The 13352-nt window shown below is 41.1% G+C and overlaps 1 protein-coding gene across 2 annotated transcripts; it reads left to right on the top strand.

Annotated features, from left to right (window-relative positions):
- Window positions 1–346: 346 nt before the first annotated feature.
- Window positions 347–9259, top strand: LOC105106309 (synaptonemal complex protein 3). 2 transcript variants are annotated; one of them, XM_031446301.2, is made up of 9 exons: window positions 347–408; window positions 1278–1462; window positions 1947–2016; window positions 2175–2209; window positions 2573–2690; window positions 3566–3665; window positions 6096–6194; window positions 8623–8727; window positions 8900–9259. In XM_031446301.2, exons 2-9 carry the CDS (start codon window positions 1333–1335, stop codon window positions 8951–8953), a joined length of 711 nt encoding a protein of 236 aa, XP_031302161.1. In that variant the 5' UTR covers window positions 347–408; window positions 1278–1332; the 3' UTR covers window positions 8954–9259. The 2 variants fall into 2 exon arrangements, with proteins under 2 accessions (XP_031302161.1, XP_031302160.1); XM_031446300.2 differs by having other exon boundaries at window positions 347–414.
- Window positions 9260–13352: the final 4093 nt, after the last annotated feature.

Here is a 13352-nt window from a genome sequence, read left to right as displayed (position 1 = left end):
ACGGAGGTGGGAGGGCTACCCCAGAACGCGCCTGCGGATGGGCTATTCCTCCGCAAGGGGAAGGGGTGAGTGGAGAGGACCCCAGGAGGAGGGTGACTAGGAGTCACCAGGGGGGTGGAGGCTTGAGCACCTGTTCTTGGCTCCCGTGTCCTCTTGTGACTTCCCAGGAAGAAGGCCCGGGAAACGCCCTCTGAACGGAGGTCCTGGAACCCCCGGCGCGGGTCCCCAGCCTGGGCACCTTCCGCGGAGGGCGGTCCGGCCAGGGGGCGGGGGCTCGGGCGAGGCCCCGCCTCCCGCGTGCGCGCTGTGCCGGCCAATCAGCGCCGCTCCCGCCCAGGAGAGGCCGGCCGGCTCCTGAGGGCTGTCGGGAGGCCCTCAGAGGAGCGTCGCGGAGGTCGCGGTGTGGAGGTCGTGGTGCGGCCGGGGGCGGGGGCGGGGGCGGGGGCGGCGGCGGGTGGTGGGATGGAGGGAGCGGCAGAGAGACGGAGGGGCCGCAGGGAGCGGGGACGGAGGGACCGTCAGGGAGGCCTGGAGCGGCGGCGGCGGGGGGGGGTGGGGGTGGGTGGAGGCCGGCGGGCCGCACTATGCGACCTGGGCCGGCCGGGCGGCGGGGGGATGGGGCGTCTCCTCAGACGTGAGGGGACCCGGCTGTGGAGCGGGGGCGGCCAGGCTGGCCGGTGAGGTGGCGTCCCCCGGGGCTGCCACAGGACGGGGCGAGGCCCCTGAGGGCGGGGGCGGGTCGGACGGTCCCCACGTCCCGGGAGGGTGCGGGCGGGTGCACAGGGGCCGTCCGCCCGCGGCCCCCGTCCTTCCTGCCCGGTGGCCCGGCGGGTCAGTCCGGGCCCGCGAGGTCGTCCTGGGGCCCACTCGGCGTGTGGGGAAGCCTCCCCCTCCTACCTCCCCGCCCCGACCTGACCGTCCCGGGCCAGGCGCAGACTGGTTTATCCCCCATCCGTCCCGAGGGACCCTTAGTTGGGTCCTGCCCGTGGCCGGGCCTCCCGCCGGGAACCGAGGGCCAGGGGCGGCCTCTGTCCTTCCCTCCGTAGGGGCCGGAATCTGGCGGAGGGGCCCGGCACTCAGATGTCCGCGGGCGCGGGGTGGGTTGTGTGTGGGGCGCAGGCGCCAGCCCTCCGTCCAGCCGCGGAGGAGGGGCTCGCAGTCACCACCTGCTTTGTCCGCTCCTGGTCCAGCCGGAGACACGCGGGCACGCACACTCTGATGTGCGCAGAGGACCCTTGCCGGGCATCGCTCGTTGACCCTGTGCCCGTTTCTTTAAGTTTGTGCTCACAAGGTGCAGGAGAGCTGTCTCTGCCTGGGAAGAGACACTTAGGGATGGCGCCGGCTGAGAGGAAGCGCCTGGGGAGGGCTGCGAAGGCCCCGATGGAGGCTCAGGGTATGGCAGCCTGTGACTTCGGGAGACAAGAGAGAAGAGAGCCGCGTGGGCCAGAGGGTGTTCCGGAAGGTACGTATGGTCCATCGGACACCTTTGCGGATAACAGCGCACGGGGGCAGGGGCCGTGTCCCTCAGGTCACTGCCCTGAGTCCTCGACATTGTAGCCAGTGAAATCCATGTGCCTGCAAAGCAGTGTCGGGTCCTGGGGGTTGCCCACTCCATCCTCCTATCGGACACCCGGATTGCAGAAGCTTACATGGCAGCTCTTCCCCATGCTTGCAGGCCCTTCTTTCCCAAATATCTCTTCTGGGCTACATGATTTATGCTGACATTAAACCTTGAAAGGCTTGTAACAGTGTCTCCATAAAAGGGACCCGGTCCCTGATCTGACTTCATCTGACCTGCACATACGTGAGTCCTTTCATATGTCTGCTTTAACAGCTCTTGGTGGCACTAAGCCTGAAACCCTCCCCACTGAGGATGTTTCTCCGTGAAAACTGATCAAAATACCATGCTTCGTTTTAAAGTGTTTTCCATTTTTATTTCAATGTAGGAAACAACCGAGTCACTGATAATTATGGGGGAATAAATCCTTCTCCAGGAACATTGGAGGAAGACTTGCGGTAATGTTTTTATGGCAATTTTCACCTGCTAGGTAAAGTCCACTTGGCTCATGTAACAAGTATTCTCTGTGAAGTCCTTGCATGGGGCATTTCTTTCATAACAAGTATGGTCTTTCATGTATCTTTATTTAATAATGTTTGATATAACTTCTTCACAGGAATGAAGTACGGGAGATGCTGGAAGGATTTCAAGGTACGTTTGAGTGATATTTACAACTAGAGAACACTGTTTTAAACTATATAGCTTTTATAAATGAAAATGTTTATCCCTGGATTACATCCGTTGCCCTCAGATACTTTTTTTTTTTTTCTAGACAGGTATTTAGTGTGATTCGACGTTACAGGTTTCCGTTACTTGCCTTCTGAGTTGTTGATGTGGGAAGTGAAAATGATACTAACAGTGATGCCAGTCTTGCTTTTTGAAATGATGCCTGTCTTATACCTTTTAAATGTCTTTGCATGTTGCTGAGGCGGCATTTACCCATTTTGATTTGAATATATGGGAAGAAAATAATTTTCAACATTAATCTTTAATGAATAAATATTTTCTATGCAGATGACATTAAACGGGCTCTTCTTGCAAAGAGAAAAATGTTTGAGATGAATATGAAAGCTTCTATCAGCACCACTAATGCAAAAATTGGGCATGTTTGGAAAACACAACTAGAACAAAGGTAAAGTTGGTGGTTTTTTTCAGCCACAACAACATTTGTATAATTTCTTCGTGTTCACTGGTGCAGATAACCTAAGACAAATACTATCATATTGCATTTTTCAGTGAAAAACACATTTTGCTTGATTTTTCCCTAAGCAGATAAATTCTTTAGTTTGGTAACCTCACTGCTTAACAGAATTGAGATATATTTCCTAGAAGCCGCGAAAGATGACCTTTCCCCCCCTTTCAAATAACAATTGAGTTTTTGTCAGATGAAATTAATTTATATTCATTCTGCACCCATACTAGCTGAACGTAAGGTAAATGTCTTAAATCATTATCCTTGTGATAGTTAATTGTATTTTTATGTAGAAAAGGTTAATCTTATATTGTGAAAAATTCGTCAATTTTAGCTGAACTGTGTTCACAGTTCTTTTTTCAAAATCATTGTTGTGCCAAAGAGGGGAAGTATTTGAGTGAAATATTCCTGTTTGGACATCTCTGATGAATGGATGTAGTAACCTCATCGAATCTACTTATTGTATTAGAACACACAAGTTATTCAGTAAGAAGAAGTGAAAAGTAAACTGCTTTCAGATGAATGAATTTTTATGGGAAATTTATAGTACAGTAAATCTTCATTAGTTTTCAAGAGGTAGAGAGCACGTGACATAGCATTTGTATTATTCAGTTAGGAATAGTCGTTTTGGAATTAAAGAGTAAATCATCTACTTAACCTTTCTGTTCCCCATGAGACTATTTTAGCTGCTGTTATGCTGTCACTGCCTTCTCCTTGTATAGTGTAAATTGTGTCAGGTCAGTTTTGTTTTGAGTGTGGTTAATGTTTTCTCATATCTTATGAAGTATGACAGTGCTCATTGTTACGTTTTACAGGCAGAATCTTCATCTCCAGTATTCTCGGCAGCTTCGGACTTTGTTTCGGGAGTGGGATATAGACGTGCAGAAAGCCCAGGAACAAGAAGAAAAACTAGCTGTTGGTATCAGCCTTAGCTTTCACATTAGCTCGTTGTATCAAAGTCTCGAGTAGCAGTAGCTCAGGCAATAATACAGGAGAGAAGGTAGAGCCCATGAACCCAGAGTGGAAGATGTAGTGATGGGAGCCTGAATGTTCTGTTTGGGTTGCTTCTGTCTGTTTAGTGGAAATAGTAAGGTTACCAGTTGGGAGTTAGGACGGTGGAGGAAGTTGTTGCCTTTTGAAGGCAGAGAAGAGGGGTTAGAATTGTTTCCCCCGAGAGGACTAGGGAAATCTTGTTGCCAGGCAGCATTAGGGATCTAACTTAGGTTAGTGTCATAGTGACCGTGAATTTAAAGTGTGAGACGACTTGGCATAGTTGTGGCAGAGCAGCTGGAGAGGTGGGTTTTCCCCAGATTGGGGTTTAGCCATGCAGATTGACAGAGTGAGAAGGGGCCAAGGTACGTGTGCAAGGGCATAGGTATGATGATTGACCATGGAATTTAAGCTGGGAAGGAGGAAAGGGGAGGTCATGAGAGTCGGGGCTGGGGACAGTGAAAAGTCTTAGGATCCTGACAGAGTATTGATTGAACTATATGTAGCAAGGAAGGGAATGAACTGCAAACTGGGAGGTAGTGATTGAACGCTGGGAGACATGGAGAAACAGCATAGTGCAGTGGTCAAGAGCCTGGACTCTGGAACCATACATGTTTGGGATGCAATTCTGTTTGACCAGCGGTAGCTGTGAAACCAAGGACAGATTGTTTGCCTCTCTGCCTGAGTTTCCTCATCCATGAAAGGGGACACACTAAGAGTCCCTACCTCGTAGAGCTGTTTTGAGGTTTGGTGGGGCTTTTTTGAATTTTTTTTTTATTGATGTATAGTCAGTTTACAATGTTCTGTCAATTTCTGGTGCACAGCACAATTTTTCAGTCATATATGGATATACATATATTCATTTTCATACTCTTTTTCACTGCAAGCTACTACAAGATATTGAATATGGTTCCCTGTGGCATACAGAATAAACTTGTTTATCTATTTTATATATACCAGTCAGTATCTACAAATCTCGTACTCCCAGTTTATCCCTTCCCACTCCCTTCCCCGCTGGCAACCACAAGTCTGTATCCTATGTCTGTGAGTCTGTTTCTGTTTTATATGTGAGTTCATTTGTCTTTTTTTTTCTTTTTTAGATTCCACATGTGAGTGATATCATATGGTATTTTTCTTTCTCTTTCTGGCTTATTTCACTTAGAATGACATTCTCCAGGGACATCCATGTGGCTGCAAATGGCATTATTTTTATCATTCTTATGGCTGAGTAGTATTCCATTGTATAAATATACCACATCTTCTTTATCCAGTCATCTGTCGATGGACATTTAGGTTGTTTCCATGTCTTGGCTATTGTAAATAGTGCTGCTATGAACATTGGGGATGCAGGTATCTTTTTGAATTAAGGTTCCCTCTGGATATATGCCCAGGAGTGGGATTGCTGGGTCATCCAATAAGTCTATTTTTAGTCTTTTGAGGAATCTCCATGCTGTTTTCCACAGTGGCTGCACCAACCTGCATTCCCACCAACAGTGTAGGAGCGTTCCGTTTTCCCCACAGCCTCTCCAGTATTTCTCATTTGCGGACTTTTGAATGATGGCCATTCTGACTGGTGTGAGGTGATACCTCATTGTAGTTTTGACATGCATTTCTCTGATAATTAGTGATCCTGAGCATTTTTTCATGTGCCTATTGGTCATACATTATGTCTTCATTGGAGAATTGCTGTTTTGAGTTTTAAATGAGATCATATATAAGAAGTTTATTTTAAATGGTTTGGAAAAGTACCTGACAAATAGTTCCCATGTAAGTCTTTGCTCTTGTTAAGATCATGTAGATGTTGCAGTTACTGGGAAAGACAGAATCCAGGGTATGACTGTGTAATGACTAGTGAGGGGCTAATCTAGGGAAGAGGTCAAGATTATTGTTGGAGATGAGGTCAAAGGGCAGAAAGGCTAGCATTATTGGAAGGGCCATCTATGTGCACATTGAAATGATCAAGAAGTAATACATGTTTTGAGTATTGTTAAGAAAGAATGGTCCTCTGTAATTACTGATTGGAAGGATCATTATGTGGCTTTTGCCTACCTGTGGTAAACACATTATTGGAAGGGTCATTTGTGAGTTTTGAAATCAAGAATCAAAACATGTTTTCAAGATTGGTAAGAAAGAAATTCTCCTACTCAATGACTGTTAAGATAGGATTATGATATGGTTTTGTAGAGAAGTAGTAAGCACAATTATCTAAACTTGGTCATAAAAGTTGTTAAAACGGGAAATGCTAACAAGCATTGAGTTAAAGAGTGTTCCTTTTAAGTGTAATGTATAATTATGCTCTCCAAATATTAAATGTTGCCCACATTTTATCACTTTTCTATTCTGTTGTATTTGTAGAACATGTTTCGAGAGCAACGAAAGATTCTTCGACAAGCTAGAATTGTTCAGTACCAGAGACTGAAAAAAATGAAGAATTTATACGAGCAGTTCTTAAAGGTCTGTTTTGTTTGGTAACACACTAGATTCTTATAAAAATAATCTGTGTATAAAAGTAGAAGATCGTATGTTTCTTTCCATATGTATGGGAAATGAACGTTTAGGTTGTTCTGTTAAATTGTTAACCGTTTTACACTTTGAATTCATTGTTCTGGATTTAACAAAATTAGTAAATGTGTTCTTGGTTTTAGGATTCACTAATAGTTTTGGGGGAGTCAGTTAAAACAGGAAACTGTGAACTGGGAATTTTATCTAAGCGTGTATGTAGCATGAAGAAAACTGATACTTTATTTACAGTTTAATCATAACCTTATTGTTCAACAATCAGTTTTTAAGAGATCAGCAACAAATATATAGTGGAAAGTAGGAAGTTTATAAATCATTCCTAGATGTCTTTTGCTTGTCTTATGTTAACAGTTATTGCTAAATATGAAGCAGGCAGTTGTAATTAATGAATAACTCTTCTATTTTCAGATGTATTATATGAATGTTTAAGCCATATCTGCTTTTAGAATATGTGACTAGTAATGACCTTCTGTATAAACTTATAATCATATGAGGTCTAAGTGTACAACTGAATGAAAAACCCAGAGGAAGACTAAATGTTTGTGGGTTGAGAATGATCTGCTGAGGTATTTGCACATTAGCACATTGCCCTTTTCTCCCCACAGATATGTGTACACTGTGTATGCTTATCTAGGAATAGATGGAATCCTGCACATTACCCTTCTTTTTTGGTGGTGGGCAGGGCTGGGAAGTGTTCTTTTCTAATGATAATCTTATTCAAAAACATGATGTTAATGTCACTCTCTTTAATTGAGATGGTTTAGGTAAACTAGCAAAAGGCTTTTAAAATAGATATTCTTTAAAGAACTTTAGAATCATATATCTACAAAGGAGTTATTTTAAAGGCATATCTAAGTAGACAAGATGTTGCTCTAATGCTCCCTGAGAACCATTTACTGATTGGTGTGCAGATCTGATAAAGTACCCAAGAAGATTGCTTCTAAAGGTTATTACTAAAGGCCAGCACTTATGGTAGTAACTTTAGTGTTGTCTTTGGCTCCTCCAAGTCCCTTGTCCTTCCCACCCAGCAATTACTAGGCCCTACAATTTTCACCTCTGCAACTGTACTTTAATTTCTTTCTTCCTTTTTTTTTTTTTTATTGAAGTATAGTTGATTTACAGTACTGTGTTCGTTTCAGGTGTACAGCAAAGTGATTCAGTTATATGTATATCTATACTTTTCCAGACTATTTCCCATTACAGCTTACTACAAGGCATTGAATATAGTTCCCTGTGTCATACAGTAAATCCTTCTTGCTTATTTACTTTAGGTATAGTAGTTTGTATCTGTTTAATTTCTTTCTTTGAATTCCCGCTGCTGCTGCCCTGGTTCAGGACCTCACCATTCCTTGCTTGTACTATTACACTGTTTCCTGATTTCTGTCTTCTCCAATCCATCCTTCACAGTTCTGCAACATGATCTTCCAACAGGTATCCCTTCCCTCCTGAACACCTGTCATTAGCTGCCCAAGTTTAAATCCTCAGGTATTCAACGTGTCCCCCATAACAAAACCCTCTCTTTGTAGTTTCATACTTACATTCTTTCTTTCCTCCCACCCCTCCAGAGTAGTTGCTTTCTCTGCACTAAGTCACCATTACCTCCTGGCTTTGCTTATGCTCCTGCCCTAGATTACGTTTAATTCTCTCTTTCCTTTACCTAGTGAAATCTTATTCTTTCTGCCAACTAAATCAGAATCAATCTTATTTTCCATTACGTGGATTTGGCAAGTTGTATTTCCTTAATTGCTATAAAGTGTTTGTGTTTGATTTTTTTAATCTCTAATTTAAAAAATTAAAAAACCCAGGTAGGCCTGGAAACTCCCCCTCCCTCGGCCCTGGAAGACTACTATTCAGATTGGATGTACTAGATCACTATTTGTTGAATGAGTAATAAATATTTAAAACGTAGGTTTGTTTTTCATAACTTAATGAGGTCATATCACAGATCATTTTATTCTCTCGAGCAGAACCATGTTACATTGATTATTATAAGTGCATTGTTACCTGGTGTTTAGACAGCTTATGAGAGAGTTTTTAAATTGTGGTATTTCATTCTGTGGGACTGTCATTCTCTTTTTTCTTTTTTTGCTCCACCGTGACCTTAACTGTTTGTTAACAGTTTTGAGCAAAGGGTACTTCTGTTGTACCGCTATAATAATAATATTTGACTCAAAAACGACATTTAGAAGATTTCTTAAGTGGGTATTTTGATCTCCATGATTCGTTGTAATGTTTTTATTTGGAATAAATAATGAGTATCCTTTGAGTCTTAGGACTTGTTACTTTTGAAATTTAATGGTACGTGTTTAGAACGTGAGATGAAAAGTGGTGCTTCATCACTGAACTAGGCTTTTTGTTTTAGAGTATGGAGGAGTTAGAGAAGGATCATGAACATCTTCTTACTGATGAGCAAAGCGAAGTTAGACAAGAAATGGCCAAGCTGCAAAACAAAATTATGCTGGAAGCTGTAAGTAGTGTATACTTGATATGAAGAACTATGGAGGGATGTGAGCATTGGGGTAAAGTTTTTATTGTTGTTGTTGTTGTTGTTGTTGTTGTTGTTGTTGTTGTTTTACAGAATGCATATAACAATTACCTAAATAATGTGCAAATATTTAATATTTCCTTTCTTGAAACAGCAACACCTAGACCTGGCAGTGGTTGAAACTTATCTGCAAACCCTGTTACTCTGAGGACCTTGAAGAAAGAAGTGGAAGCTAAATTACATGACACAAATGTAACATCAGCCACACTGAATCACATTACAGTCATTTAAACATTGTAGCGCAAGTCAGTATAGCCTGTTTATCATAGCCTGTTCGTGAAGTGCAAGACCCTCCTTTCTGTTTAAACTCATATGAAACAGAAACAGTTTGTGACTATAATCAGCAATTCCCAAATTATATGTATCAAGCTTTCAGCCCTTTCTGTCAGTAATGCTGACGTTCTGTACCTAACACTGTCAAATGACTTTTAGCAATAAAGATGATTTAATTTTAGGTTTAGCCTCAGCGCATCTGTATCAGCCCCAAAGGTTCAGCAGCACAGGTATAGAAAGAAGGCTACATTGTTCTTCCTTAAGGAAAAAAATTAAGGACTATAAAATCCATTTGATCTGTGCACCACTTTGTATTTACTCATTCGTTTACAGAGCCGATTCCACTGGGGAAAATTATTTCAAAGGAAAATCTCCTCTATTGCCTTATAGAAATTATTAAAAGCATCTTAAGTTTCTGTTTTTGAATAAACTGAACTGCTAAAAACCATTAAGGGAAGAGACCTAGCTACATAAATATCAGTGCTGAGACATGGGTTTGTGAATATGTCATTTCCACAAAGACAGCACAATGTCATTTAATTGGTGTTGGTCCAGTATTAAATGACACCTGCCCTAGCACAGATTGAAAGTGTTTCATTAATATATACATACACGTAATTACTTACAGTTCAAGTGTTTCACACCTGTCTTTACATACAAATTACCTAGAGTGCTTGTTTTCAAGTTTAATATTCATTGACTATGTGAAACATTGATTTTGAATTCATCTAAAAACTTGAATAATTAATTCTTGTGCCCTTCCTTTTGTAATGGGCATTTTTTTTTTTTTTTACATTTAAGGACATAACACTCTCTTCATTTGGACACATGTTATTTAATCAACATGGTATTGTTTTGGAATATATTTGAAAGGAGTCAGTTAAATGTGTTCTTTTTCTGAGTTACTGAAATTGCTTTCATGAATCATTCAAAACAAAATATTCCCATTTGGAGGGGAGGAGTGACTTTTTCTTGTTTTTCTGTGTGTTTTTCACTTTAATCCTGGCCCCTAATACCACTCTTCTCTTTGTTTCAATGTTTTCCAACTTTTTAAAAACAAGCCAGTATAGATTCTCTTTTTTCTAACTCTAATAATCTATATAGGAGTAAGTGAGTCCTCCACCGTTATCCACTATTTGACATTACAGAGAGAGTTTAATTGCTCAATTTTGCATTTTTTCTTTCTTTCTTTCTTTCTTTCTTTTTTTTTTTTTCTTTTTTTTTTTTTTTTTTGTAAAGGACTCTCCTTTTAACCCAAAGCATGTGTTGGTATATACATGTAAAGCTCTATTTCGGACTTCTCAGAAGGTCTTCATTTGAGAATTTTGCCATTAGACGCATAGGCAAAGTAAGTATTCCAAAGGTCCTTGTGGGAGTTCTAGTGTTAACCTAATTTTATGTGAGAGTGCAGAGGCAATGATCAGTACATAATGTACTTAGTGATCAAACATTTGACATTTCTCTCATCCCCTTACAACCTCAAATGAGTAAATACCTACCTGAAGCATTTTTGGCTGATATGCTCAAGGGGAGAAATATTTTGCCATTACTTATATATTTATATAAAATGTGCCAGTATGTATATTATTTATATACATTATAATCATATGTATATAGTCTAATAGATCTCTCTCTATATATATGTGTGTGTGTGTGTGTGTGTGTGTGTGTATGTATGTATGTATGTGTATATATATATGCATACACAGACTTTATCTTTTAGAACAGTTTGAGGTTCACAGTAAAACTGAGTGGAAGTTACAGAGACTTCCCACGTACTTCCTGTCACCAAACACCCACAGTGATGAGCTTACATTGACACGTTATTATCACCCATAGTGCATACTTTACAGTAGAGTTCACCTTTGGGTACTATTTTTCTTTTTCAGTGAGCAGTTGTCTTTCATGTCGCCTGTCCCTAGCCACTGTTTGATTTTTTCATAAAAGGGGGCATTAAATGCCCACTATTTTGTGACAAAGAAATTTTAACTCAGAATATCAGGAAAAGTAACCCTAAAGCAAATGTCAAGATTCATTTTTTTTCCTCTCCAAACTGGTAAGACAGATTTCTTTTACTAAATACAAATTTTAGACAATTGCAGTTAGAGCTTCTAAATTCTAAATTCTAGCTGGTAGACTAATGCACGTTTCCTTTTGTTCCATAGTAACTAAACACCTACTTTGCAAAAGTGGCTAATGTCAAGGAAGTAATTCCTTCCAATATCGTTTGAGTCAACAAGTGCAGCCATGCACTTATGTAGTACCATGATATAATACTTCAATTTACAATCATCAGAATAAGTGTCACCCTTTTTTGCAATCAAAATGAGCATGGCAAAAATCCTTCATGTCCTGATTTTATTATTTAATCCTTCAGCAGCGAAACCCCAAATGTCTGATAAGGATTTCTTTTTTGGCACAGAGATTGCTCTTTTGATTCCAGTGGTTCCGTTTCTTATCCTCAGGGTTGAAATTGACTTTTTGACCATATTTCTGATTAAATGTACAGAGTGCTGCACTCTCACTCTGATCCTACCTGTGAACTTAAATATTGAGGATTACACTGGGGGTGTCTCCTCTTCTCCTTTGGCTATTAGTCAGTTACTAAGCTTGTGAACCTGATCAGGTGCTTGACGACGTGATGTCTTGAAGACTATCAAAATGAAGATGTCTTGACATTTACAGGCACAAAACCCTGAATATGCCATCATACAAACGATGCCATGACCTTTAGAAGCAAAAACAAAATGTAAAAGGTTTTTACAGGTCTATCTTTTCTAAAGCAGCAGCTATTTTCTTGGTATCCCTTAAATCTCAAACCCTAGCCTAACAAACTTTCACTGAAGATAGTGCATCTTAGAGTGCTTCCCCGTATTTCATAGTTGAACCTCACTGGAGTTGCATGGACTATGCAGGGCATTTCCGTACAATTACAGAGACTGAGTCACAGAGGTAAAAGGACTAGGCTGAAATGCTAAAGCTTGAAAGCCACGGAAACCAGCCCTTCTGACTCCAGCTTCTGTCAACTTTCTGCTGTGCAAAGAAGCCACGGATCTTCTACCCGAAGGGTCCATCAGTCATTATCATGTAGTCATCTCATTCTGTCAGATAATTACCTTATTCTTTTGAGTTTATTTCTAAGGATATAAAAGTCTTGAAATAAACACCATAGTTGAGGAGAGGCACATAGAAAACTGTGGTTCATACAAACTGTAGGGGAATCCTCAAAGATAGGGCTTTTCAAAGTTTACCCACAAACCGGAGGGCAGGTGGTTTCCTCCAGCAACTGAAGTCCAGGAGAAAAAGGAGCCTCCTGCCTTTGCCTTTTGAACAGGGGATTTTCCTGACCCAGTAGGGACAAACCTTCATGTTATCTCCCTGACTTCACTTGAATGACTCCTTCTTGCCTCCCACCCACCCCCTCTTTTAAAAATTGAGGTATAACCGACATGTAACATGTTAGTTTCAAGTGTACAATGTAGTGATTCCATATTTGTATATATTGCAAAATGATCACCACTGTAAAAACTAGTGAACAGCTTTGTCCCCTGCAGATGTCCTAGAGATGCCTAAAGGCACACTGCCTTTGTTTGACATGGCGTTTTACAGAAAACTCAAATTTGACTTATGTAGACAGGGCTTGCATCCTCAGTTCACCATAGTGCCCACAACTGGGGTAAACCAGGCCAGTTCACACCTTTACAAAATTGACCTTGGAATCTTTTCCTACCTAATACTTTAGCTATGTATTACCAGTTCCATATGGTAATACATCTCTAAGTACATAAAGGAGATTCTAATGTAGATATTCAGATATTTTGAATGATCACCTCTATGTATTAAATTTGGATTGCTTTGTAGCCTTGAAAGTATATTTTTGGGGTTAGCAGATCAAATAAATATTCTAGTTTCCGGACACTTTTTAGAATATTGACTGAAAAGCTGTTTCACTGGTCACCTCAGGGAGTTAATAATTACATCTCACCACCACAGGAAGAATGGAAGACTTCTGAATGGACTAAGAACGAATATAAATTTATTAATTTATTTGAGGAATAGTGTAGTTATGCCAAAGTAAAGGATAATCGGGGGTGCTCCAATGGTCCGCGGACTTAGCACAGACCAGATAGAGAGTTTTTAAAAGTTAAATTTTACAAACAGGGTGAGATTTTCCGAATTATCAAAAGATCCACTGCAGGGTTTCCTTCATGTACATTCTTGTGTGCTAGTGTAATACTAGCCAATTGATAAAGCCGACCGAGACGCAGAAAAAT

The sequence above is a fragment of the Camelus dromedarius genome, chromosome X (genome assembly GCF_036321535.1).
Source record: "Camelus dromedarius isolate mCamDro1 chromosome X, mCamDro1.pat, whole genome shotgun sequence".
Taxonomy (NCBI): Eukaryota; Metazoa; Chordata; class Mammalia; order Artiodactyla; family Camelidae; genus Camelus; species Camelus dromedarius.
Note: the sequence above shows the minus strand (reverse complement) of the source record. Positions and strands in the feature narration are given on the sequence as shown.